This window comes from Nycticebus coucang, chromosome 10 (assembly GCF_027406575.1).
Source record: "Nycticebus coucang isolate mNycCou1 chromosome 10, mNycCou1.pri, whole genome shotgun sequence".
NCBI classification, from domain to species: Eukaryota; Metazoa; Chordata; class Mammalia; order Primates; family Lorisidae; genus Nycticebus; species Nycticebus coucang.
This window is the reverse complement of record NC_069789.1, coordinates 28,212,350-28,238,289: the sequence shown is the minus strand read 5'-3', so window position 1 is coordinate 28,238,289 and position 25,940 is coordinate 28,212,350. Positions and strand designations below refer to the sequence as shown.

The window sequence follows — 25,940 nt, the reverse complement described above, 5'->3', positions numbered from 1 at the left end:
CATTTGATCCTGCAATCCCATTACTGGGCATCAACCCAGAAGAAAAAAAAAATCATTTTATCATAAGAATATTTACACTAGACTGTTTATTGCAGTTCAAGTCACAATTGCCGAAATGTGGAAACAGCCTAAATGCCCTCCATTCAAGCAATGGATTAACAAGCTGTGGTATATGTATACCATGGAATACTATTCAACCATTAAAAAAGATGGAGACCATATTCTACTGTTTTATTTTGTAAGAGAGCTAATAAATAATAATGAAATACTAGACTTTATGCAGAGTAATGGTTCATAAACATGCTACAGCTTCTTTGGTAATTAAAAGAATATCCTTTGGGTTATCTATTCATTTTGTTGACTTGTTTCCTTAGCTTTCCAGAAGATTTTTAGCTTGATGTAATCACACTGTCTATTTTTGCTTTGTTGCCTATTATTTTTTTTTTATTTTTTGATAGAGACAGAGTCTCACTTTATCACCCTCTGTAGAGTGCTATGGCAGCATAGCTCACAGCAACCTCCAACTCCTGAGCCTAGGTGATTCTCTTGCCTCAGCCTTCCAAGCAGCTGGGACTATAGGCACCCACCACAAAGCTCAGCTATATTTTTGTTGCAGTTTGGCCGGGGCCAGGTTTAAACCCACCACCCTTGGTATATGGGGCCAGCGCCCTACCCTTTGAGCCACAGGTGCTGCCCTGGTTGCCTATTCTTTTGTGGTCCCACACAAAAAGCTTTTGGCCAAACCAGTGTCTGGCCAAACTTAATTCAAGTCTTCAGTCAAATTGATTTGATTGTTGAGTATGGTGAGAGATAGGAGTCTGGTTTCATTCTTCTGAAAATGTTAATACTTATTAAGTTTTCCCCAGCACCATTTATTGAAAAGATAGTCTTTTCCTCTTTGTAAGTTTTTGATGTCTTTGTTGAAGATGAGTTGGTTGTGAATGTGTGGGGTTATATCTGGATTCTCTATTCTGTTCCATGGGTCCATATGTCTGTTTTATGCTAGTATCATGTAATTTTTGTTTCTATAGCTTTGTAATAGATTTTGAAGTGAGATAGTGTGGTGTCTCCAGCTTTGTTCTTTTTGCTCAGGATGGTTTTGGTTATTGGAGTCTTTCGTGGTTCCATATAATTTGTGGGTTTTTTTCTATTTCTGTGAAGAATGTTATTGGCATTTTGATAAGGATTGCATTGAATTTTTTTTTAATTAAATCATAGCTGTGTACATTAGTATGATCATGGGGCACCATACACTTGGTTCATAGACCGTTTGACACATTTTCATCACACTAGTTAACATAGCTTTCCTGGCATTTTCTTAGTTATTTTGCTAAGACCTTTACATTCCACATTTACTAAGATTCACATATACCCTTGTAAGATGCACAACAGGTGTAATCCCATTAAACCCCCTCCCTCCACCTACCTCCCCCCTCCCTCCCCTCCCTTTCCCCCTTCTCCCTATTCTTAGGTTGTATGGAGCTGGAACATATTCTTCTTAGTAAAGTGTCTCAAGAATGGAAGAAAAAGTACCCAATGTACTCACCCTTATTATGAAACTAATGTAGGACCTTCACATGAATGCATTGAATTTCTAAATTGCTTTAGGAAGTATTGTAATTTTAACAAATTGTTCTTCCAGTTGATAAACATAGAATATCTTTTCATTTCTTAAAATGTCCTCTCCTAGTTATTTCTTTAGAAGAAAATTTATAGTTTTCTTATATAGAACTTTCACTTCTTTGGTTAGACTGATTTCTAGATATTTTATGTATTTTTTACCTATTGTAAATGAGGTTGTTTCCTTGATTTATTTTTCAGATTGCTTAATGTTGGCATCCATAAGTGCTACTGATTTTTGTAAGCTGATTTTTGTATCCTGTGACTTTACTGAATTAGTTTATAAGTTCTAACAGTTTTATGGTTGGAGTCCTTAGGTTTTTCTAGGTGTTCATGTCATCTGTGAACAAGACTAATTCAACTGCTTCCTTTCTGTTTCAGATGCATTTTATTTCTTTCTATTGCCTAATTGCTCTGGCCAGAACTCCCTAGAGTTTAAAGGAAATTGTCATACCTAAAATAAATTTATGATACTACAGAATTTCTTAAAAATTAACTTTTCTTGAGGAAAAAACACCTTAAAAGATATAGGCAAGACACCTGTTTCTCTATAAACAAAGAAAAACTTTAAAAAATTATTCAAAAGTTTGAAATGCCACATTTATTACAGGAATCTTACTCTTAATCTCCTTGTCAAAGGTAGTAGCTTTTTATTTTTATATTTTACTAATTAACTCTGGGTAGAAGGATGGTAGTTTGGAGTTAACGAGTTGGTAGTAAATGTTCTGCAATTTGTTTTTCCATCCTAGCCTATTCCAGAATTGACAGCACAGGGGAAGGAAGAGGCTTGAAGTAGAGTTCTCAATACCCACGAACAAGTATTATTCTCTGTCTGAATGCCAAAATGCAACTACTAGAAGAGAATTAATTAGGTTTAAAAGATAAAAGAGAAGTAAAAATGACAGGATGGAAAAAAAGAGAAAGAAGGAAAAATAGGAATATGGTACAATACTCCCCTCCAATCTATGGAGATTACATTTCAAATCCCCTGATGGATGCCTAAAACTGCATATACAGTAGAACTGCCACTGACAGAGCTGACCACTGCCCTATATTGACCACCTCCTTAAGTTGATCTAATTTTCAGAGACCAGACATGCACCACATGTATGTTGACCAGTTTGTTATAACCCCTTGTGTGGTCAACTTAGAGAAGTTCTACTGTAGTTCCAAACCCTATATGTACTGTACTATGTTTTTTCTGACACAAACATACCAATGTTAAAGTTTAATTTAGGCACAGAGATTAACTGCAATGACTGATAATAAACTACAATTATGACAATATATTATAATAAATGTTATGCAAATGTGGTTTCTCTTTCAAAATGTCTTGTTGTATTGCACTTACCTATTTTCAGACTATGGTTGACTGTGGGTAACTGAAACCATAAAAAAAAAAACCACAGAAAAGGGGAGACTACTACTCAAATTCCAGTTTGATTAGAATTTCGATAAGTCCCTCAAAATTAAAATGCTAGTTTGACAAAGTTTGAGGGTGAGGAATCAATTTACCTAAAAATATGTTTATAAGAAGTTACTGCACATAGTTATAACTTAGATTTACCTACCTTGTCCACTCAAAATTCTCTGCATTGAAGATATTTTTAAGTAGTAAATTTACCACTATATCTCTGCAGTAAACATAAAGGGTAAGCAATGCCCCTAGTACAACTTTTGTTCGAGAGTTACTAGTATCCAACACTACCAGCTCTGCAATTTCTTCTAGATGACGTATCACACCAGCATGGACTTTTTCCATCTCTTCTCTTGAATGAAAACTTCTAAAACTTTTAAGACAATCATTATAAAACATGATCTGGCTCTGAAAAGATAAGAGATATGAATGATAATTGAAACAGATTTTATTTTAAATTAAAACAGATATTTTCATGAAGTATATGTGGTATATGTGTGAGTACATTTATGTGTACACAAAAGAGTTTATACATTTAAACATATTTGAGGGTTAAAGATTGAACTTTGAATAATGTTTACAGGAACCTTATTCATTTGTACTTTATTATTTTTGTGTTCTTAATCGATCATCGTTAAGTAAGAATGTGGAGACAGTAACAATGGTTAAAAACTCCAGAAGAAATTAGGTCTGTTTTTTCTACTGAACTCAGAATTAATTCAGGGTGTCCTGTATTAATCTGCACACAAACTTTATGCAAATCCTATATACATTAAGTCTTCAATAATAGTTTTAGAGTTCATATAAATTGTTATTTCACTCATCTTTTTCACTCTACTCTATTCTACTCTAATATGAGGAAATTGTCCTCTTTCCTCATATACCAGAGCTATTTTAAGAATGCTGGATTAAAATCAAGTTGACTCTGGAAGTTAAAAGAGGGAGAAACATCAAGATATTTTATAGGTTTCTGGCTTGCACAATTGGGTAAGTTGTGATTCCAGTCACTTGCTAAAATAGTAACTATGGAAAGAACAGTATGTTGTGGCTAATGGGGTATGATTAATTCATTTGGGGATATACTGACTTGAATTGTCTAAGAAACATAGTAGAAGGAGGTGGAGCATGATGGCAGACAGGACAGACGTGTAGCCTACTTCTCCCAAGTCATCAGGTGAGAGGGAGGGGTCTCTGGATCTTTTCCCCTCATGGATTATTGGTGTGGACAGACAGCTGGAGATGTGCACGGAATTGGCAGATTGCTGTATATGAGGTGTGATTTAAAACCACAGACTCTGTTATAGAGATTTTCCCTGCCTGGCTGTGCTGGACGGCAACCGGCCCCTCCCTCATGGAGGACAGCAGTTTGCAATTCCTGGCAAAACCCAATTGATGAAAATTTATTCCTGAGTGGAGTTTGGTGACCAGATAGGGGTGCCTCTCAGAGCCACAAGGGGCTAAGCAGCCTGATGGAAAATTGAAGGGAAAGGATCCTGCCTGGGAAACAGACATTTTGAATTGTCCAAAATGGTGGACACCTTCTCCCAGAACAACAGGAGTGATTAAAGAGATCGGACCATTCCTGGTGGGGAATATTGGTGTGGACTGGTAGTTCAGTCAGTGATGTGAATTGGTGGGTGGCTGGACTCAAAAGTCCAGATTCAAAAGGGAGACTCTCCATGTAAACACGAAAGAGGTAAAGTCTCCATCTTTCTTTAAGGCTGCATAATATTCCATGGTGTACATATACCACAATTTATTAATCCATTCGTGGATTGATGGGCACTTGGGCTTTTTCCATGACTTAGCTATTATGAATAGGGCTGCAATAAATATTCTGATACAAATATCTTTGTTATGGTGTGATTTTTGGTCTTCTGGGTATATGCCCAGTAGGGGGATTACAGGATTGAATGGCAGATCTATTTTTAGATCTCTAAGTGTTCTCCATATCTCTTTCCCAAAGAACTGTATTAATTTGCATTCCCACCAGCAGTGCAAAAGTGTTCCCTTTTCTCCACATCCACGCCAACATCTCTGGTCTTGGGATTTTGTGATATAGGCTAGTCTCACTGGAGTTACATGATATCTCAAAGTAGTTTTGATTTGCATTTCTCTGATGATTAAAGATGATGAGCATTTTTTCATATGTCTGAAGGCCACGCGCCTGTCTTCTTCAGAGAAGTTTCTCTTCAAGTCCCTTGCCCAGCCTGCCATGGGATCCCTTGTTCTTTTCTTGCTAATGTGTTTGAGTTCTCTGTGGATTCTGGTTATTAAACCTTTGTCAGAGACATAATCTGCAAATATCTTCTCCCATTCTGAGGGCTATTTTCTTGCTTTACTTACTGTGTTCTTGGCTGTGCAGAAGCTTTTTAGTTTGATCAAGTCCCAATAGTGTATTTTTGAAGCAGCTTCAATTGCCCGGGGGGTCCTTCTCATAAAAAACTCGCCCAACCCAATTTCTTCAAGGGTTTTCCCTACACTCTCTTCTAGTATTTTTATAGTTCCATGTCTTAGGTTTAAATCTTTAATCCAGTGAGAGTCTATCGTGGTTAATGGTGAGAGGTGTGGGTCCAGTTTCAGTCTTCTACAGGTTGCCAGCCAGTTCACCCAGCACCATTTGTTAAATAGGGAATCTTTTCCCCACTGAATGTTTTTAATTGGCTTGTCAAAGATTAAATAACAGTAATTAGCTGGATTCATCTCTTGGTTCTCTATTCTGTTCCAGACATCTACTGTGTTTTTGTGCCAGTACCATGCTGTTTTGATCACTATGGATTTGTAGTATAGTCTGAGGTCTGGTAGCGTGATTCCTCCTGCTTTGTTTTTATTTTTGAGTAATGTCTTGGCTATTTGAGGTTTTTCTGATTCCATATAAAATGAAGTATTATTGTTTCAAGATCTTTAAAGTATGATAGTGGAGCTTTAATGGGGATTGCGTTGAAATTATATATTGCTTTGGGTAGTATGGACATTTTAATAATGTTGATTCTTCGCAAGCATGAGCATGGTATATTTTTCCATTTGTTAACATTCTCAGCTATCTCTTTTCTTAGAGTTTCATAGTTCTCTTTATATAGATCTTTCACGTCCTTTGTTAGATAAACTCCCAAGTATTTCATCTTCTTTGGCAGTATTGTGAATGGAATAGAGTCCTTAACTGTTTTTTCAGCTTGACTATTGTTGGTATATATAAAGGCTACCGATTTATGAGTGGAAATGCACACTAATACGTTCCTTTTGGAAGGATGTTTGGAGAATACTTAGAGATCTAAAAACAGACCTGCCATTTGATCCTATAATTTCTTTACTAGGTATGTACCCAGAAGACCAAAAATCACAATATACAAAGACATCTGTACCAGAGTGTTTATTACAGCCCAATTCATAATTGCTAAGTCACAGAAGAAGCCCAAGTGCCCATCGACCCACGAATGGATTAATAAATTGTGGTACATGTATACCATGGAATATTATTCAGCCTTAAAGAAAGATGGAGACTTTACCTCTTTCATGTTTACATGGATGGAGCTGGGACATATTCTTCTTAGCAAAGTATCTCAAGAATGGAAGAAAAAGTATCCAATGTACTCAGCCCTACTATGAAGCTAATTTATAGCTTTCACATGAAGGCTATAACCCAACTATAGTTCAAGAATATGGGGAAAGAGCCAAAGAAGTGGAGGGGAGGGGGGAGGTTGGGGTGGCGGGAGGATCACCGGTGGGGCTGCACCTATGGTGCATCTTAGAATGGGTACAGGTGAAACTTACTAAATGCAGAATACAAGTGTCTTCATAAAATAACTAAGAAAATGCCTAACTAAAATAACTAAGAAAGCTATATTACACAGTTTGGTGAAAATATTTTAGATTGTATATGAAACCAGCATATTGTATCCCTCGATTGCACTAATGTACACAGCTATGATTTAATAATAAAAAAAGAAGTTTGAGATAATAGGTATTATTGTGGACCCCATTTATCTGGACCCCATTTATCACATGTATCCTTAAAATTGAGTCAGTTTTTCTTCATCTAAGCAGAGTGAGATATGACTACAGAAGAATTATCAGAGAGATACAACATTTCTGAGTTTGAAGACGGAGGAAATGGCCACAAGGTAGGGAATGCCAGGGGCTTCCAGAAGCTAGAAAAGACAAGGAAACAGACTTCCACCCATGACCCTCCAGAAAAGAACACAGCTCTGCTGACAACTTTGTCTTAGCCTACAGAAGCCTGTTTTGGCCTTCTAACCTTCCAAACTATAAGAAATTTGTCATATTTTAAGCACCCAAGTTTTCAGTAACTTTTTAATAAAAGCAGTAGAAAACTAATGCAATGAAATATAGTGACAATTCTAGGAAAATAATTTATAGTTTATTTTCATTCAACATTATGAAAAAATTTTAAAGTATTGGAAAGTTGAAGGAATTATTCAGTGACTGTCCATATATATCTAGTGCATACTTTCTACAATTAACTTTTTTCAATATTTACTTTATCACAAATATGTCTATACACATATATCTTATTTTTAATGCATTTCAAAGCAATCTACAAATATCAGTAGCCTTCATAATTGTTCATTTTCCAAATCTTTGCTTTCTTGACAATGTAGCCACAAACTAAATACTTGTACAATAATACTTCATTTTATTGTGCTTCACTTTTTTGTGCTTTGTAGATAACATGTTTTTTTACAAATTGAAGGTCTATGGCAACCTTACATCAAGCAAGTTCATTAGTGCCATTTTCCCAACAGTAGGAGCTCACTTCTTATCTATGTGTCACATTTTGGTAATTCTTGCAATATTTCAAACATTTCTTTATTATATCTGTTGCGGTGATCTGTGAGAAGTGACCTCTGATGTTATTCTTTTAATTATTTAGGGGCAGTATGAACTGTGCCCATATAAAATGGTGACTTAATCAATAAATATTATGGGTGTTCTGACTGCTCCACTGTCCAGCTGTTCCCTCATATTTCTCACTCTCATAGGGCCTCTCTACTCCAAGAGACACAATAATGCTGAACTTAGGCCAATTAATAACCTTACAATGGGTTTAAATGAAAAGAAATTTCACATGTCTCTCTTAAAATGAAAAGTTACAAATGATTAAGCTTAGTGAAGAAGATATGTCAAAAGTTGAGATAGGTTGAAAAGTAGGCCTATGCAAGTCAAACACTTAGCCAAGCTGTGAATGCAAAAGAAAAATACCACTCCAGTGAACACAAAAATGATAAGAAATTGAAACAGCCTTACTGCAGATATGATAAGGTTTGAGTGGTGGGGAAAAAAAGATCAAACGAGCCCCTACATTTCCTTAAGCCAAAACCTAACCCATTAAGGCCCTAACATGCATCAGTTTTATGGAATTCTACAAGGTCAGGAAGCTTTAGTCTAAGAATTGTTAGAAGATAATAGAGGTTGGTTCATAAGGCTTAAGGAAAGACACCGGTGTATAACATAAAAGTAAAAGGTGAAACAGCAAGTGCTAGTGTAGAAGCTATAGCATGTTATCCAGAAGCTTGAGCTAAGATAATTGTGAAGGTGGCTATAAATAGCAACAGATTTCCAAAGTAAATAAAATGTCTTCTATAGGAATATGATACCATGTAAAGTTTTTATAGCTAGACATGAGAAGCCAATGCCTGGTTTCAAGCTTGAAAGAAGAAGCTGACTCCCTTGTTAAGAGGGTAGTAGTGTAGCTGGTGACTTTAAATTGAAGTCAGTGCTCATTTACTATTCTGAAAATCCTAAGTCACTTAAGAATTATGCTAAGTCTACTCTGTATATGGAGCAACAAAGCTTGGGGCCATGGCACGCCTGTTTCCAGCATGACTTATTGGATATTTCAAGCCCCTCTATTCAGAACTACTGATCAGAAAAAAGATTCATTCCAAAACATAATATTATTGCTCATTGAAAATACATCTAGTTGGCTGGTGCCTGTGGCTTAAAGGAGTAGGGCACTGGCCCCATATGCCAGAGGTGGTGGGTTCAAACCCAGCCCTGGCTAAAACTGCAAAACAAACAAACAAACAAAAAAATCATTTAAAAAAGAAAAAAAGAAAATATATCTAGTCATTCAAGAGCTCCAATAGAGATTAATGTTGACTTCATGCCTGCCAACATAACATCTATTATTCATCCCATGGATCAAGAAGTGTGACTTTCAAGTCTTATTATTTAATAAATACATTTTGTACAGCAGTTGTGGACATAGTGATTCCACTGATTGATCTAAGCAAAGTAAATCAAAACCATTTTAGAAAGGATTTACCATTCTAGATGCCACTAAGAACATTTGTGATTTGTGGAAGGAGGTCAAAATATAAACATTAACAGTAGTTTGGAAGAAGTTGATTTCAACCCTCATGGATGACTTCAATGGTGTCAAGACTTCAGTGCAGGATATAACTGTAGATATGGTGGAAATAGCAAGAGAACTAGAATTAGATATAGAGTTTGAAGATGTGACTGAATTGCTGTGATCTCATGATAAAACTCGAATGGATGAGGAGCTGCTGCTTATGGATAAAGAAAGAATGGTTTTCTTAAGATGAAACTACTCCTGGTGAAGATTCTATAAATATTGTGGAAATGACAACAAGGATTTAGAGTATCCTACAAATGTAGTTCATAAACCAGGGTTTGAGACAATTGACTATAATTTTGAAAGAAGCTCTATTGTGGGTAAAGTGCTATCAAAAAACATCACATACCCATTACCCTCCCTACACTTACGGTGCATCTTAGAATGGGTACAGGCAAAACTTACTAAATGCGAATACAAATGTCTTCATACAATAACTAAGAAAATGCCATGAAGGCTATGTTAAACAGTTTGATGGAAATATTTCAGATTGTATATAAAACCAGCACATTGTACCCCTTGACTGCACTAATGTACACAGCTATGATTTAATAAAAAAAAAATCACATACTATGGAGTAATCTTTCATAAAAAAAGAACCTACCAATGTGGCAAACATCACTGTTGTCTTATTTTAAGGAATTGCCACAGCCACTTCAGTCTTCAGCAACCAGCACCCCGATCAGTCAGCAGCCGTCAACATTGAGGTAAGGTGTTCTACTAGCAAAAAGTTTACAACTTGCTGAAGGCTCAGATGGTTGCTAGCGTTTTTCAGTTATAAAGTATTTTTAGTTAAGTTATGTAATTTTTTAGATGTATATGTTATTATACACTTACTGGACAACTGCTATATAGAATGAACATAACTTGTATGCACTGTGAAATCAAAATTTCTTGTGACTTGCTTTTATGCAATATATACTTTATTGCAGTGATCTGAAACTAAACCAACAACATCTCCAAGGTATGCCTGCATGTATACATTAAAGTGGCCTTGACTTACCACAATGAGTACCACTTGTCCTGGACGAGATACTACCCATACAGGAAAAGGCTGGCAGGTCCAGTCTTCAACCCCTTGACTTACAAATCTATAAACAAAAAAATTATTTATATTATTTATATCTAATCACTGATTATAGCCATTTAATGATTAAGCATAACAAAGTCACAGGGGAATTTTTTTTAAGATCTCTGATTTTTTTTTTCTAATTTAGGTATATGTATCAGACCAAATACAAGAGGTCACAAAGCCTTAATCCATGAATAATGCATAAATCTTAAATTCTTCTTTAACATTATTCCACTTTCCAATAGGCCATTGAGTTTCTAGGATGATAAAAATATATTAAACTAAGAAATGACATGTCTTAGCTTTGAATTACTAATACTATCAATGTAAAAATCTGTATTTAAAATAATTTCTACAAAATAGAATACTGGGCTCAAACCAGCAAATCAATTTTATTTATTTTTATTTCATTTATTTGAGATAGGGTATCACTTTGTCACCAGAGATAGAGTGTCCTGATGTCATCATAGCTCACTAAAGTGATCCTCCTGCCCTATAGGCATGCACCACTATTCCCAGATAAATTTGGTATTCTTTGTAGAAACAGGGTCTAGCTCAGGCTGGTCTCAAACTCCTGGCCTCAGGCAATCCTCCCATCTTAGCCTCCCAAAATGCTAAGACTTCAGGTGTGAGCCACCACATCTCACCCCAGTATGATTTTATAGTGATGTCCTGCATTTATTTAGCTTAAAAAATTATAATGGAGAGAATAGAATAGAATTTATGAAAAATATGCATGACAATTTTATTTAAGGCAAATATTATGCAGCATATTAGGTAAATATGCACCAACAGTATATGTTTTGATATTGTTATGGAATTTTTTTAATACAGAAGTTTTAAATTTCTTTATAATTAAGTTCATCAGTCTTCTGCTTTACAGTTCCTCTATTACTGAACCATCTTTTAGAAAGTCTGCACCTAAATTTCATTAAATTTCTTCTAATATTTAAATAGCTTTTTAAAAACTTTTCAACCTTAAATTCATTTAGAATTTGTCTGAATATCTGGAAATATCTGTATTACATCTTAAATTTTTTTATTATTTTTGGGGATTTATTGAGGGTACAAAGAACCAGGTTACATTGATTGTATTTGTTAGGTAGAGTCCCTCTGATACTTGTATCCCACCCCAATGAGTGTCACACACTGTGACCCCCTCTCGTTCCCTCCCCCTGCCCACCCATCCCCTACCTCCACTGTGTACTAGGTCATTAATTGTCCTCATATCAGAATTGAGTACATAGGATTTTTGCTTCTCCATTCTTGTGGTGCTTTACTAAGAATAACGTGCTCCACTTTCATCCAGGTTAATACAAAAGATGTAAAGTCTCCATCTTTTTAATGGCTTAATAGTATTCCATGCTACACATACACCATAGCTTATTAATCCATTCCTATGTTGGTGAGAATCTAGGCTGCTTTAGCATTTTGGTGATTGCAAATTGAATTGCGATAAACAGTTTAGTGAAAGTGTTCTTATGGTAAAAGGATTTTTTTTTTTTCTGCTGTGTAGTTGCCCAGTAATGGAATTGCAGGACCAAATGGGAGGTCTAGCTTGAGTTCTTTGAAGGTTCGCCATACTTCCTTCCAAAATAGTTGCACTAGTTTGCAGTCCCACCAGCAATGTAAAAGTGTTCCCTTTCCTTCACATCCATGCCAGCATCTGCAGTTTTGAGATTTTGTGATGTGGGCTATCTCAATGGGTTTAGATGATACCTCAGGGTGGTTTTTTTTTTTTTTTTTTGCAGTTTTTGGCCAGGGCTGGGTTTGAACCCGGCCACCTCCGGCATATGGGGCCGACACCCTACTCCTTTGAGCCACAGGCGCCGCCCTCTCACGGTGGTTTTGATTTGCATTTCTCTAATAATAAGGGATGATGAGCATTTTTTCATGTTTGTTAGCCATTCGTCTGTCTTCTTTAGAGAAGATTCTAGTCATCTTTCTTGCCCAGTGATATAAGGAAATGTTGGCTTTTTTCATATTGATTTGAGTTCTCTGTAGATCAAGCTTTTGTCCAATTCAAAATGTGCAAATATCCTTTCCTATTGTGTAGGTTATCTACTTGCTTCGGTTGTTGTCTCCTTAACTGTACAGAAGATTTTCAGTTTAATTGAGTTCCATTTGTTTATTTTTGTTGTTGTTGTAATTGCCACAGAAGTTTTCTTCATAAAGTCTTTTTCCAGCTGATATCTTCAAACGTTTTTCAAATGCTTTCTTTGGAGATTTTTATTGTTTCATGCCTTAAATTCAGGTCTTTTATCCATTCTGAATCAATTTTTTGGGAATGGAGAAAGGTGCAGGTCCTGTTTCAGTCTTTTACATGCTGTTTTTACCACTATGGCCTTGTAGTAGAGCCTAAAGTCTGGTAGGCTAATGCCCCAGGCTTTGTTTTTATTACTAACAATTGACTTAGCTATACAGGTTTTTTTCTGTTCCATACAAAATTAAGAATTATTTTTTCCAAATCTCGAAAGTGTGATGTTAGTATTTTAATAGGGATGGCAATGAATCTGTAGATTGCTTTGGAAAGTATAAACATTTTAACAATGTTTTTTCTTTCCAGCCATGAGCATGGTATGTTCTTCCATTTGTTGATATATTCAGCTATTTTTTTCTTAAGGTTTCATAATCTTCTTTATAGAGGTCCTTAACCTCTTTTGTGAGGTATATTTCTAGGTATTTCATTTTCTTTAAAGCTACTGAGAAGGGGATTGTGTCCTTAATTAGCTTCTCATCCTGGCTGTTATTGGCCTATACAAAGGCTACTGGCTTGTGGACATTGATTTTATATCCTGAGACATTGCTGTATTTTTTGATCACTTCCAGGAGTCTTGTGGTTGAGTCATTGGGGTTCTGTTCAGAATAAGATCATATCATCAGCAAAGAGCGAGAGCTTGACCTCCTCTGCTCCCATTTGAATGCCCTTTATTTCCTGCTCTTGCCTGATTGTATTGATTAGAACTTCCAGCATTATGTTGAATAGTAGTGGCATAGAGGACAACCTTGTCTGGTTCTAGTTCTAAGAGGAAAAGCTTTCAGTTTTACTCCATTCAGTAAAATACTAGCTGTGGGTTTGTTGTAGATGGCTTAATCAGTCTAAGAAATTTAAATTTTTCTTTTTTTATTGTTCGGGATTCATTGAGGGTACAATAAGCCAGGTTACACTGATTGCAATTGTTTAGTAAAGTCCCTCTTGCAATCATGTCTTGCTCCCATAAAGTGTGACACACACCAAGGCCCCAACCCCCTCCCTCCGTCCCTCTTTCTGCTTCCCCCCCATAACCTTAATTGTCATTAATTGTCCTCATATCAAAACTGAGTACATAGGATTCATGCTTTTCCATTCTTGTGATGCTTTACTAAGAATAATGTCTTCCACGTCCATCCAGGTTAATACGAAGGATGTAAAGTCTCTATTTTTTTTAATGGCTGAATAGTATTCCATGGTATACATATACCACAGCTTGTTAATCCATTCCTGGGTTGGTGGGCATTTAGGCTGTTTCAATATTTTGGCGATTGTAAATTGAGCTGCAATAAACAGTCTAGTACAAGCATCCTTATGATAAAAGAATTTTTTCCTTCTGGGTAGATGCCCAGTAATGGGATTGCAGGATCAAATGGGAGATCTAGCTTGAGTGCTTTGAGGTTTCTCCATACTTCCTTCCAGAAAGGTTGTACTAGATTGCAGTCCCACTAGCAGTGTAAAAGTGTTCCCTTCTCTCCACGTCCACGCCAGCATCAGCAGTTTTGAGATTTTGTGATGTGGGCCATTCTCACTGGGGTTAGATGATATCTCAGGGATGTTTTGATTTGCATTTCTCTAATATATAGAGATGATGAACATTTTTTCATGTGTTTGTTAGCCATTCGTCTGTCATCTTTAGAGAAAGTTCTATTCATGTCTCTTGCCCATTGATTTATGGGATTGTTGGCTTTTTTCATGTGGATTAATTTGAGTTCTCTATAGATCGTAGTTATCAAGCTTTTGTCTGATTGAAAATATGCAAATATCCTTTCCCATTGTGTAGGTTGTGTCTTTGCTTTGGTTATTGTCTCCTTCGCTGTACAGAAGCTTTTCAGTTTAATGAAGTCCCATTTGTTTATTTTTGTTGTTGTTGCAATTGCCATGGCAGTCTTCTTCATGAAGTCTTTCCCCAGGCCAATATCTTCCAGTGTTTTTCCTATGCTTTCTTTGAGGATTTTTATTGTTTCATGCCTTAAATTTAAGTCCTTTATCCATCTTGAATCAATTTTTGTGAGTGGATAAAGGTGTGGGTCCGGTTTCAGTCTTTTACATGTAGACATCAAGTTCTCCCAACACCATTTATTGAATAGGGAGTCTTTCCCCCAAGGTATGTTCTTGTTTGGTCTATCGAAGATTAGGTGGTTGTAAGATGTTAGTTTCATTTCTTGGATTTCAATTCGATTCCAAGTGTCTCTGTCTCTGTTTTTGTGCCAGTACCATGCTGTCTTGAGCACTATGGCTTTGTAGTACAGACTAAAATATGGTATGCTGATGCCCCCAGCTTTATTTTTGTTACAGAGAACTGTCAGGGTTTTTTCCGGTTCCATACAAAATGCAGAATCATTTTTTCCAAATCTTGAAAGTATGATGTTGGAATTTTGATAGGAATGTCATTGAATACGTAGATTTCATTGGGAAGTATAGACATTTTAACATTGTTGATTCTTTCTGTCCATGAGCATGGTATGTTCTTCCATTTGTTAATATCCTCTGCTATTTCCTTTCTGAGGATTTCATAGTTTTCTTTATAGAGGTCCTTCACCTCCTTCATTAGGTATATTCCCAGGTATTTCATTTTCTTTGAAACTATGGTGAAGGGAGTTGTGTCCTTAATTAGCTTCTCATCTTGACTGTTATTGGTGTATACAAAGGCTACTGACTTGTGGACATTGATTTTATATCCTGAAACATTACTCAACTTTTTTTTTTTTTTTTATTGTTGGGGATTCATTGAGGGTACAATAAGCCAGGTTACACTGATTGCAATTGTTAGGTAAAAGTCCCTCTTGCAATCATGTCTTGCCCCCATAAATTGTGACACACACCAAGGCCCCAACAGCCTCCCTCCGTCCCTCTTTCTGCTTCCCCTCCCATAACCTTAATTGTCATTAATTGTCCTCATATCAAAATTGAGTACATAGGACTCATGCTTCTCCATTCTTGTGATGCTTTACTAAGAATAATGTCTTCCACGTCCATCCAGGTTAATACGAAGGATGTAAAGTCTCCATTTTTTTAATGGCTGAATAGTATTCCATGATATACATATACCACAGCTTGTTAATCCATTCCTGGGTTGGTGGGCATTTAGGCTGTTTCCACATTTTGGCGATTGTAAATTGAGCTGCAATAAACAGTCTAGTACAAGTGTCCTTATGATAAAAGGATTTTTTCCCTTCTGGGTAGATGCCCAGTAATGGGATTGCAGGATCAAATGGGAGGTCTAGCTTGAGTGCTTTGACCTCCTCTGCTCCCATTTGATTCCCTTTATTTCCTTGTCTTGCCTAATTGTATTGGCTAGAACTTCCAGCACTATGTTGAATAGTAAAGGTGACAGAGGACAACCTTGTCTGGTTCCAGTTCTAAGACGAAAAGCTTTCAGTTTTACTCCATTCAGTAAAATATTAGCTGTGGGTTTGTCATAGATAGCTTCAATCAGTTTTAGAAATGTGCCACCTATGCCTATACTCTTCAGTGTTCTAATTAGAAAAGGATGCTGGATTTTACCAAATGCTTTTTCTGCATCTATTGAGAGGATCCTGTGATCTTTATTTTTGCCTCTGTTAATATGGTGGATAACGTTTGTGGACTTGCGTATGTTAAACCAGCCTTGCATCCCTGGGATGAAGCCTACTTGATCATGATGAATGAGTTTTTTGATGATAAGCTGTAATCTGTTGGCTAGGATTTTGTTGAGAATTTTTGTATCTATATTCATGAGTGAGATTGGTCTGAAATTCTCCTTTTTGTTTGGGTCTTTTCCTGGTTTTAGTATCAGGGTGATGTTTGCTTCACAGAATGTTTTGGGGAAATTCCTTCTTCCTCAATTTTTTGGAATAATTTCTGCAGTACAGGAATAAGCTCTTCCTTGAAGGTTTGATAGAACTCTGGAGTGAATCCATCTGGACGAGGGCATTTTTTGGTTAGAAGATTTTTTATTTTTTCTTTGATCTCAGTGCTTGAAATTGGTCTGTTCAGGAGCTCTATTTCTTCCTGGATGAGTCTAGGGAGAAGGTGTGATTCCAAATATTTATCCATTTCCTTCACATTGTCAAATTTCTGGGCATAGAATTTCTGGTAGTATTTAGAGATGATCTCTTGCATCTCTGTGGGATCAGTTGTTATTTCCCCTTTATCATTTCTGATTGAGGTAAGTAGAGATTTTACTTTTCTATTCCTCATTAGTCTGGCCAACGGTTTATCTATTTTATTTACTTTTTCAAAGAACCATCTCCTTGTTTCATTAATTTTCTGAATGATTCTTTTGTTTTCAATTTCATTGATCTCTGATTTGATTTTGGATATTTCTTTTTTTCTACTGAGTTTAGGCTTAGATTGTTCTTCTTTTTCCAATTCCATAAGATCTCTTGTGAGATTGTTGATGTGCTCTCTTTCTGTTTTTCGAATGTAGGCATCTAAAGCGATGAATTTTCCTCTCAAAACTGCTTTTGCAGTATCCCACAGGTTTTGGTAGCTTGTGTCTTCATTGTTGTTATGCTCAATGAAGTTAATGTTCATGTTCTATTTCTTCCTGCACCCATCTATTATTCAACAGAAGATTGTTTAATTTCCATGCCTTTGGGTGGGGTCAAGCATTTTTGTTAGAGTTCCACCTTTAGTGCCTTATGGTCTGAGAAGGTACAAGGTAAAATTTCAATTCTTTTGATTCTGTTGATATTTGTTTTGTGTCCCAGGATATGTTCAATTTTGGAGAATGTTCCATGGGGTGATGAGAAGAATGTACATTCTTTATCTTTGGTGTGGACTGTTCTATATGCGTCTATCAAGCACAGTTGTTCTAGGGTCTCATTTAAATCTCTTATACCTTTCTTTAATTTCTGTTTAGAGGATCTGTCCAGCTCTGTAAGAGGAGTGTTAAAGTCCCCTGTTATTATGGCATTATCAGATCTCATATTGCTCAGACTGAATAAGGTCTGTTTCAAGAATCTGGGAGCATTTAAATTGGGTGCATAAATATTTAAAATTGAAATGTCTTCTTGTTGTATTTTTCCTTTGACCAATATAAAGTGACCATCTTTGTCTTTTTTGACTTTACTTGCTTTAAATCCACATGTATCTGAAAATAAGATTGCAACTCCTCTTTTCTTCTGAATTCCATTTGCCTGAAAAATTGTCTTCCAACCCTTGACTCGGAGCTTTAATTTGTCTTTTGAACCCAGGTGTGTTGCAGACAGCAAATGGATGGCTTGTGTTTTTTAATCCAGTCAGCCAATCTATGTCTCTTCAGTGGGGAATTTAAGCCATTAACATTTGTTGAGATAATTGATAAGTGTGGTAGTATTCTATTCGTCTTATTTTGTGAGAGTCCATTGCTTAGTTTTATCTTTTGCATCAGTGTGGAGGTTAGGCTCTCTCCTCTAATTTCTGAGTTCTTACTTTGCTGCTGATCCATTGTGGTGGTCAGTGTGCAGAACAGGTTGAAGTGTTTCCTGTAGAGCTGGTCTTGTTGTGGCGAATTTCCTCAATCATTGTATATCTGTAAATGATTTGATTTCTCCATCAATTTTTAAGCTTAGCATAGCAGGGTACAGAATTCTGGGCTGGAAATTGTTCTGTTTAAGTAGATTTAAGGTAGATGACCATTGTCTTCTTGCTTGGAAAGTTTCATTAGAGAAATCTGCGGTCACTCTGATAGATTTGCCCCTGTAGGTGAATTGGCGCTTACTCCCGGCAGCTTGCAGAATCTTTTCTTTTGTCTTGACTTTGGACAGGTTCATCACAATGTGTCTTGGAGAAGCTCGGTTAGAGTTGAGGCGACCTGGGGTCCAATATCCCTCTGAAAGCAGTGTGTCAGAATCTTTGGTGTATTTGGGAAATTTTCTTTTATAATATTCTCTAGTATGGCTTCCATTCCTCTGGGGCATTCTTCTTCCCCTTCTGGATTTCCTATAACTCGTATGTTGGAACGCTTCATAAAATCCCATAATTCTGACAGTGAACGTTCTGCTTTCTCTCTCTTCTTTTCTTCCTCTTTTACTGAGTTATCTCAAGAACTTTGTCTTCGACCTCTGAAATTCTTTCTTCTGCATGGTCTAACCTGTTGCTGATACTTTCCATTGCATTTTTAAGTTCCCTAATTGACTGTTTCAGTTCCTTCGACTCTGCTATATCCTTTTTATATTCTTCATATCATTCATCTGTTATTTGATTGTTTTTAGATTTCCTTTAGTTTATTTTCCACTTTATTAGCAGTTTCCTTGCTTGTTTCCATCATTTCTTTCATTGTTCTCAACATGTGTATTCTATTTTTTTTTTTTTTTATTGTTGGGGATTCATTGAGGGTACAATAAGCCAGTTACACTGATTGCAATTGTTAGGTAAAGTCCCTCTTGCAATCATGTCTTGCCCCCATAAAGCGTTACACACACTAAGGCCCCACCTCCCTCCCTCCATCCCTCTTTCTGCTTCCCCCCCCATAACCTTAATTGTCATTAATTGTCCTCATATCAAGATTGAGTACATAGGATTCATGCTTCTCCATTTTTGTGATGCTTTACTAAGAATAATGTCTTCCACGTCCATCCAGGTTAATACGAAGGATGTAAAGTCTCCATGTTTTTTAATGGCTGAATAGTATTCCATGGTATACATATACCACAGCTTGTTAATCCATTCCTGGGTTGGTGGGCATTTAGGCTGTTTCCACATTTTGGCGATTGTAAATTGAGCTGCAATAAACAGTCTAGTACAAGTGTCCTTATGATAAAAGGAGTTTTTTCCTTCTGGGTAGATGCCCAGTAATGGGATTGCAGGATCGAATGGGAGGTCTAGGTTGAGTGCTTTGAGGTTTCTCCATACTTCCTTCCAGAAAGGTTGTACTAGTTTGCAGTCCCACCAGCAGTGTAAAAGTGTTCCCTTCTCTCCACATCCATGCCAGCATCTGCAGTTTTGAGATTTTGTGATGTGGGCCATCCTCACTGGGGTTAGATGATATCTCAGGGATGTTTTGATTTGCATTTCTCTAATATATAGAGATGATGAACATTTTTTCATGTGTTTGTTAGCCATTCGTCTGTCGTCTTTAGAGAAAGTTCTATTCATGTCTCTTGCCCATTGACAAATGGGATTGTTGGCTTTTTTTCATGTGGATTAATTTGAGTTCTCTATAGATCCTGGTTATCAAGCTTTTGTCTGATTGAAAATATGCAAATATCCTTTCCCATTGTGTGGGTTGTCTCTTTGCTTTGGTTATTGTCTCCTTAGCTGTACAGAAGCTTTTCAGTTTAATGAAGTCCCATTTGTTTATTTTTGTTGTTGTTGCAATTGTCATAGCAGTCTTCTTCATGAAGTCTTCCCCCAGGCCAATATCTTGCAGTGTTTTTCCTATGCTTTCTTTGAGGATTTTTCCTCTTAAACCTTCTCACCCTTCTGGTCCTGTAACCCTTTGTCCACAGGCACGAGAACTTAAAGAGCAAGAGGAAGTGAAAGGAAAATTAGGGCAAGGAAACAGATAAAAGAAACCACTAATGAGGAAGAATCAGCAGAAAACTCCAGGCAACATGAAGAACCAGTCTAGAACAACCCCGCCACTGGACCATGAGGTAGCCTCTGCAGATGATTCCACATATGAAGAAATGCTAGCAATGACAGAAAGGGAATTTAGAATACACATGTTGAAAACAATGAAAGAAATGATGGAAACAATGAAGGAAACTGCTAATAAAGTGGAAATGACCAAAAGGGTATCCAAAAATAGAATCAAATAAGAGATGAGTGGTATGAAGAATACAAAAAGGATATACCAGAGCAACAGTAACTGAAACAGTCAATTAGGGAACTTAAAGATGCAATGGAAAGTATCAGCAACAGGTTAGACCATGCAGAAGAAAGAATTTCAGAGGTAGAAGACAAAGTTCTTGAGATAACTCAGATAGTAAAAGAGGCAGAAAAGAAGAGAGAGAAAGCACAACGTTCACTGTCAGAATTATGGGACTTTATGAAGTGTTCCAACATATGAGTTATAGGAATTCCAGAAGGGGAAGTAGAATGCCCAAGAGGAATGGAACCCATAGTATAGAATATTATAAAAGAAAATCTCCCAAATATCACCAAAAATTCTGACACACTGCTTTCAGAGGGATATCGGACCCCAGGTCACCTCAGCTCTAAACGAGCTTCTCCAAGACACATTGTGATGAACCTGTCCAAAGTCAAGACAAAAGAAAAGATTCTGCAAGCTGCCGGGAGTAAGCGCCAATTCACCTACAGGGGCAAATCTATCAGAGTGACCGCAGACTTCTCTAATGAAACTTTCCAAGCAAGAAGACAACGGTCATCTACCTTTAATCTACTTAAACAGAACAATTTCCAGCCCAGAATTTTGTACCCTGCTAAGCTAAGCTTAAAAATTGATGGAGAAATCAAATCATTTACAGATATACAAACATTGAGGAAATTCGCCACAACAAGACCAGCTCTACAGGAAATACTTCAACCTGTTCTGCACACTGACCACCACAATGGATCAGCAGCAAAGTAAGAACTCAGAAATTAAAGGACAGAACCTAACCTCCACACTGATGGAAAAGATAAAACTAAGCAATGGACTCCCACCAAATAAGATGAATAGAAAAGTACCACACTTATCAATTATCTCAATAAATGTTAATGGCTTGAATTCCCCACTGAAGAGACATAGATTGGCTGACTGGATTAAAAAACACAAGCCATCTATTTGCTGACTGCAAGAAACACACCTGGCTTCAAAAGACAAATTAAAACTCCAAGTCAAGGGTTGCAAGTCAATTTCTCAGGCAAATGGAATTCAGAAGAAAAGAGGAGTTGCAATCTTATTTTCAGCTACATGTGGATTTAAAGCAAGTAAAATCAAAAAAGACAAAGCTGGTCACTTTATATTGGTCAAGGGAAAAATACAACAAGAAGACATTTCAATTCTAAATATCTATGCACCCAATTTTAACGCTCCCAGATTCTTGAAACAGACCTTACTCAGTCTGAGCAATATGATATCTGATAATACCATAACAACAGGGGACTTTAACACTCCTCTTACAGAGCTGGACAGATCCTCTATAGTGAAATTAAACAAAGATATAAGAGATTTAAATGAGACCCTAGAACAACTGTGCTTGATAGACGCATTTAGAACACTCCACCCCAAAGACAAAGAATATACATTCTTCTCATCACCCCATGGAACATTCTCCAAAATTGATCATATCCTGGGACACAAAACAAATATCAACAGAATCAAAAGAATTGAAATTTTACCTTGTATCTTCTTAGACCATAAGGCACTAAAGGTGAAACTCAACTCTAACAAAAATGCTCGACCCCAGCCAAAGACATGGAAATTAAACAATCTTCTGTTGAATAACAGATGGGTGCAGGAAGAAATAAAACAGGAAATCATTAACTTCCTTTCTCTAAAGATGACAGACGAATGGCTAACAAACACACGAAAAAATGTTCATCATCTCTATATATTAGAGAAATGCAAATCAAAACAACCCTGAGATATCATTTAATCCCAGTGAGAATGGCCCACATCTCAAAATCTCAAAACTGCAGATGCTGGCGTGGATGTGGAGAGAAGCGAATACTTTTACACTGCTGGTGGGCCCACAAACTACTACAACCTTTTTGGAAGGAAGTATGGAGAAACCTCAAAGCACTCAACCTAGACCTCCCATTTGTTCCTGCAATCCCATTACTGGGCATCTACCCAGAAGGAAAAAATTCCTTTTATCATAAGGACACTTGTACTAGACTGTTTATTGCAGCTCAATTTACAATCACCAAAATGTGGAAACAGCCTAAATGCCTACCAACCCAGGAGTGGATTAACAAGCTGTGGTATATGTATACTATAGAATACTATTCAGCTATTAAAAAAAATGGAGACTTTACATCCTTTGTATTAACCTGGATGGAAGTGGAAGACATTATTCTTAGTAAAGCATCACAAGAATGGAGAAGCATGAATCCTATGTACTCAATTTTGATATGAGGACAATTAATGACAATTAAGTTTATGGGGGGAAAGCAGAAAGAGGGACGGAGTGAGGTGGGTGGGGTGGGGCCTTGGTGTGTGTCACACTTTATGGGGGCAAGACATGATTGCCAGAGGGACTTTACCTAACAATTTCAATCAGTGTAACCTGGCTTATTGTACCCTCAATGAATCCCCAACAGTAAAATAGTAAATAAATAAAAATAAAAATAAAAATAAAAAATAGATGCCCAAACTGATTTCTTCAAGGTTTTTCCCTGCACTGTCCTCTAGTATTTTTATAGTTTCATGTCTTAAATTCAAATCTTTAATCCAATTAGAGTCTGTCTTAGTTAATGGTGATAGGTTTGGGTCCAATCCCAGTCTTCTGCAGATTGCGAGCCAGTTCACCCAGCACCATTTATTTAATAGGATTTCTTTTCCCCACTGAATGTTTTTAATTGGCTTGTCAAAGATCGAATAACGGTAAGTAGCTGGATTCATCTCTGGTTCTCTATTCTGTTCCAGATATCTAATTCTCTGTTTTTGTGCCAAAACCATGCTGTTTTGATCACTATCGATTTGTAGTAAAGTCTGAGGTCTGGTAAAGTGATTCCTCCTGTTTTGTTTTCATTTCTGAGTAATGTGTTTGCTATTTGAGGTTTTTTCTGATTCCATATAAACGAAGTATTGTTTTTTCAAGATCTTTAAAGTATGACAGTGGAGCTTAAATAGGGAGTGCATTGAAATTATATATTGCTTTGGGTAGTATGGACATTTTAATATGTTGATTCTTCCCAGCTATGAGCATGGTATGTTTTTCCATTTGTTAACATTTTCAGCTATTTCTTTTCTTAGATTTTCATAGTTCTCTTTATAGAGATCTTTCATGTCTTTTGTTAGGTAAATTCCCAAATATTTCAACTTGTTTGGCACTACTGTGAATGGGATAGAGACCATAACTGCTTTTTCAACTTGACTATTGTTGGTGTATATAAAGGCTACCGATTTATGGATGTTGATTTTGTAACCTGAGAAGTTGCTGTATTCCTTGATCACTTCTAGGAGTTTTGTAGTTGAGTCCCTAGTGTTTTCTAGATACACAATCATATCATGTGCGAAGAGCGAAAGTTTGATCTCTTCTGACCCTATATGGATACCCTTGATCACCTTTTCTTCCCTAATTGCGGTAGCTAAAACTTCCATTTCAATGTTAAGAAGCAATGGAGACAATGGGCAGCCTTGTCTGGTTCCTGATCTGAGTGGAAATGATTCCAATTTAACTCCATTCAATATGATATTGGCTGTGGCTTTGCTGTCTATGGCCTCTATCAGTTTAAGAAATGTCCCTTCTAGACCAATTTTCTTGAGTGTTCTGATCATGAAGGGATGCTGGATATTATCAAAAGCTTTTTCTACATCAATTGAGAGAATCATATGGTCTTTGTTTTTTAATTTGTTTTTATGCTGAATTACATTTATAGATTTATGGATATTGAACCAGCCTTGATACCCTGGGATAAAACCAACGTGGTTGGTGCATAATTTGTTTGATGTGTTGCTGGATTCTGTTTGTTAGGATCTTGTTGAATATTTTTGCATCTATATTCATTAGTGATATTGGTCTATAATTTTCTTTTCTTGTTGGGTCTTTTCCTGGTTTGGGGATCAGGGTGATGTTTGCTTCATAGAACGTGTTGGGTAGTCTTGATTCTTTTTCTACCTTTTGGAACATTTTCAGTAATATAGGTACTAATTCCTCTTTAAAGGTTTGGTAGAATTCTGACATAAAACGATCTTGTCCTGGGCTTTCTTTTTAGGGAGGTTTTGTATAGTTGATGCTATTTCTGAACTTGATATAGGCCTATTCAATATTTCCACTTGATTCTGGCTAAGTCTTGGAAGGTGACGTGCTTCCAAGTATCGTTCAATTTCCTTTAGACTTTCATTTTTCTGAGAATAAATTTTCTTGTAATTTTTATTAAGGACTTTTTGGATTTCTGGCGAGTCTGTTGTTATTTCTTCTTTGTTGTTTCTGATTGATGATATTAGAGATTTTACTTTTTTTTCTGATTAGGTTGGCCAGAGGTTTATCTATTTTGTTGACCTTTTCAAAAAACCAGCTTTTTGATTTATTGATCTGTTGTATTATTCTTTTGTTTTCAATTTCATTTAATTCTGCTCTAATTTTGGTTATTTCTTTTCTTCTACTGGGTTTGTGGTTGGAATGTTCATCCTTTTCCAGTTGCTTGAGATGTCCCATTAAGTTGTCAACTTCCTCTCTTTCCGTTCTCTTGAGGAAGGCTTGCAGTGCTATAAATTTCCCTCTTAGAACTGCCTTTGCGGTGTCCCTGAGGTTCTGATAGTTTGTGTCTTCATTGTCATTTTGTTCCAAAAAATTGGCGATTTCTTTCTTAATCTCATCTCTGATATAGCTATCATTCAGCATAAGGTTATTTAACTTCCATGTTTTTGTATGAGTATGCAGATTCCTGTTGTTACTCAATTCAAGTTTTATTCCATGATTGTCTGAGAAGATGCAAGGAATAATTTCTATTCCTTTAAATTTACTTGTGACCTAAAATGTGGTCAATTTTGGAGTAAGTTCTGTAGGCTGATGAGACGTATGTGTATTCAGTTTTGTTGGGATGAAATGTTCTGTAGATGTCTGCTAAATCTAAATGTTGGATGGTTAGGTTTAAATCTAAGATTTCTTTGCTCAGCTACTTGCTGGAGTATCGATCCAAGACTGCCGAAGGAGTGTTGAAATCTCCAATGATTATGGAGCTGGTGGAAATCAAGTTACTCATGTCTGTTAGTGTTTCTCTTATAAATTGAGCTGCATTCTGGGTGGGTGCATAGATATTAATAATTGAGATCTCATCATATTGTGTATTACCCTTAACAAATATGAAATGACCATTCTTGGCCTTCCTTACTTTTGTTGGTTTAAAGCCTACTGTATCTGCAAATAAAATTGCAACACCTGCTTTTTTCTGGTTACCATTTGCCTGAAATATGGATGACCATCCTTTCACCCTGAGTCTGTATTTGTCTTTTAAATTAAGATGTGACTCTTGTATGCAACAAATGTCTGGCTTGAGTTTTTGTATCCAGTCAGCTAACCTATGCCTCTTTAGAGGGCAGTTTAAGCCATTCACATTAATGGAGAGTACTGAGAAGTCTGGTGGAATTTTGGGTATCGAGTTTTTCAAAGATCCAGTGGAT

The 25,940-nt window shown here is 36.5% G+C and overlaps 1 protein-coding gene across 1 annotated transcript in view; it reads right to left on the bottom strand.

The window, feature by feature from the left end:
• DNAH14 (dynein axonemal heavy chain 14) overlaps nt 1-25,940 on the bottom strand; it is an 862,921-nt gene that overhangs the window by 590,797 nt on the left and 246,184 nt on the right. The window contains 1 exon segment of the mRNA XM_053607548.1: nt 3,192-3,468. Within this exon segment, the coding sequence (XP_053463523.1) occupies nt 3,192-3,468 (277 nt within the window).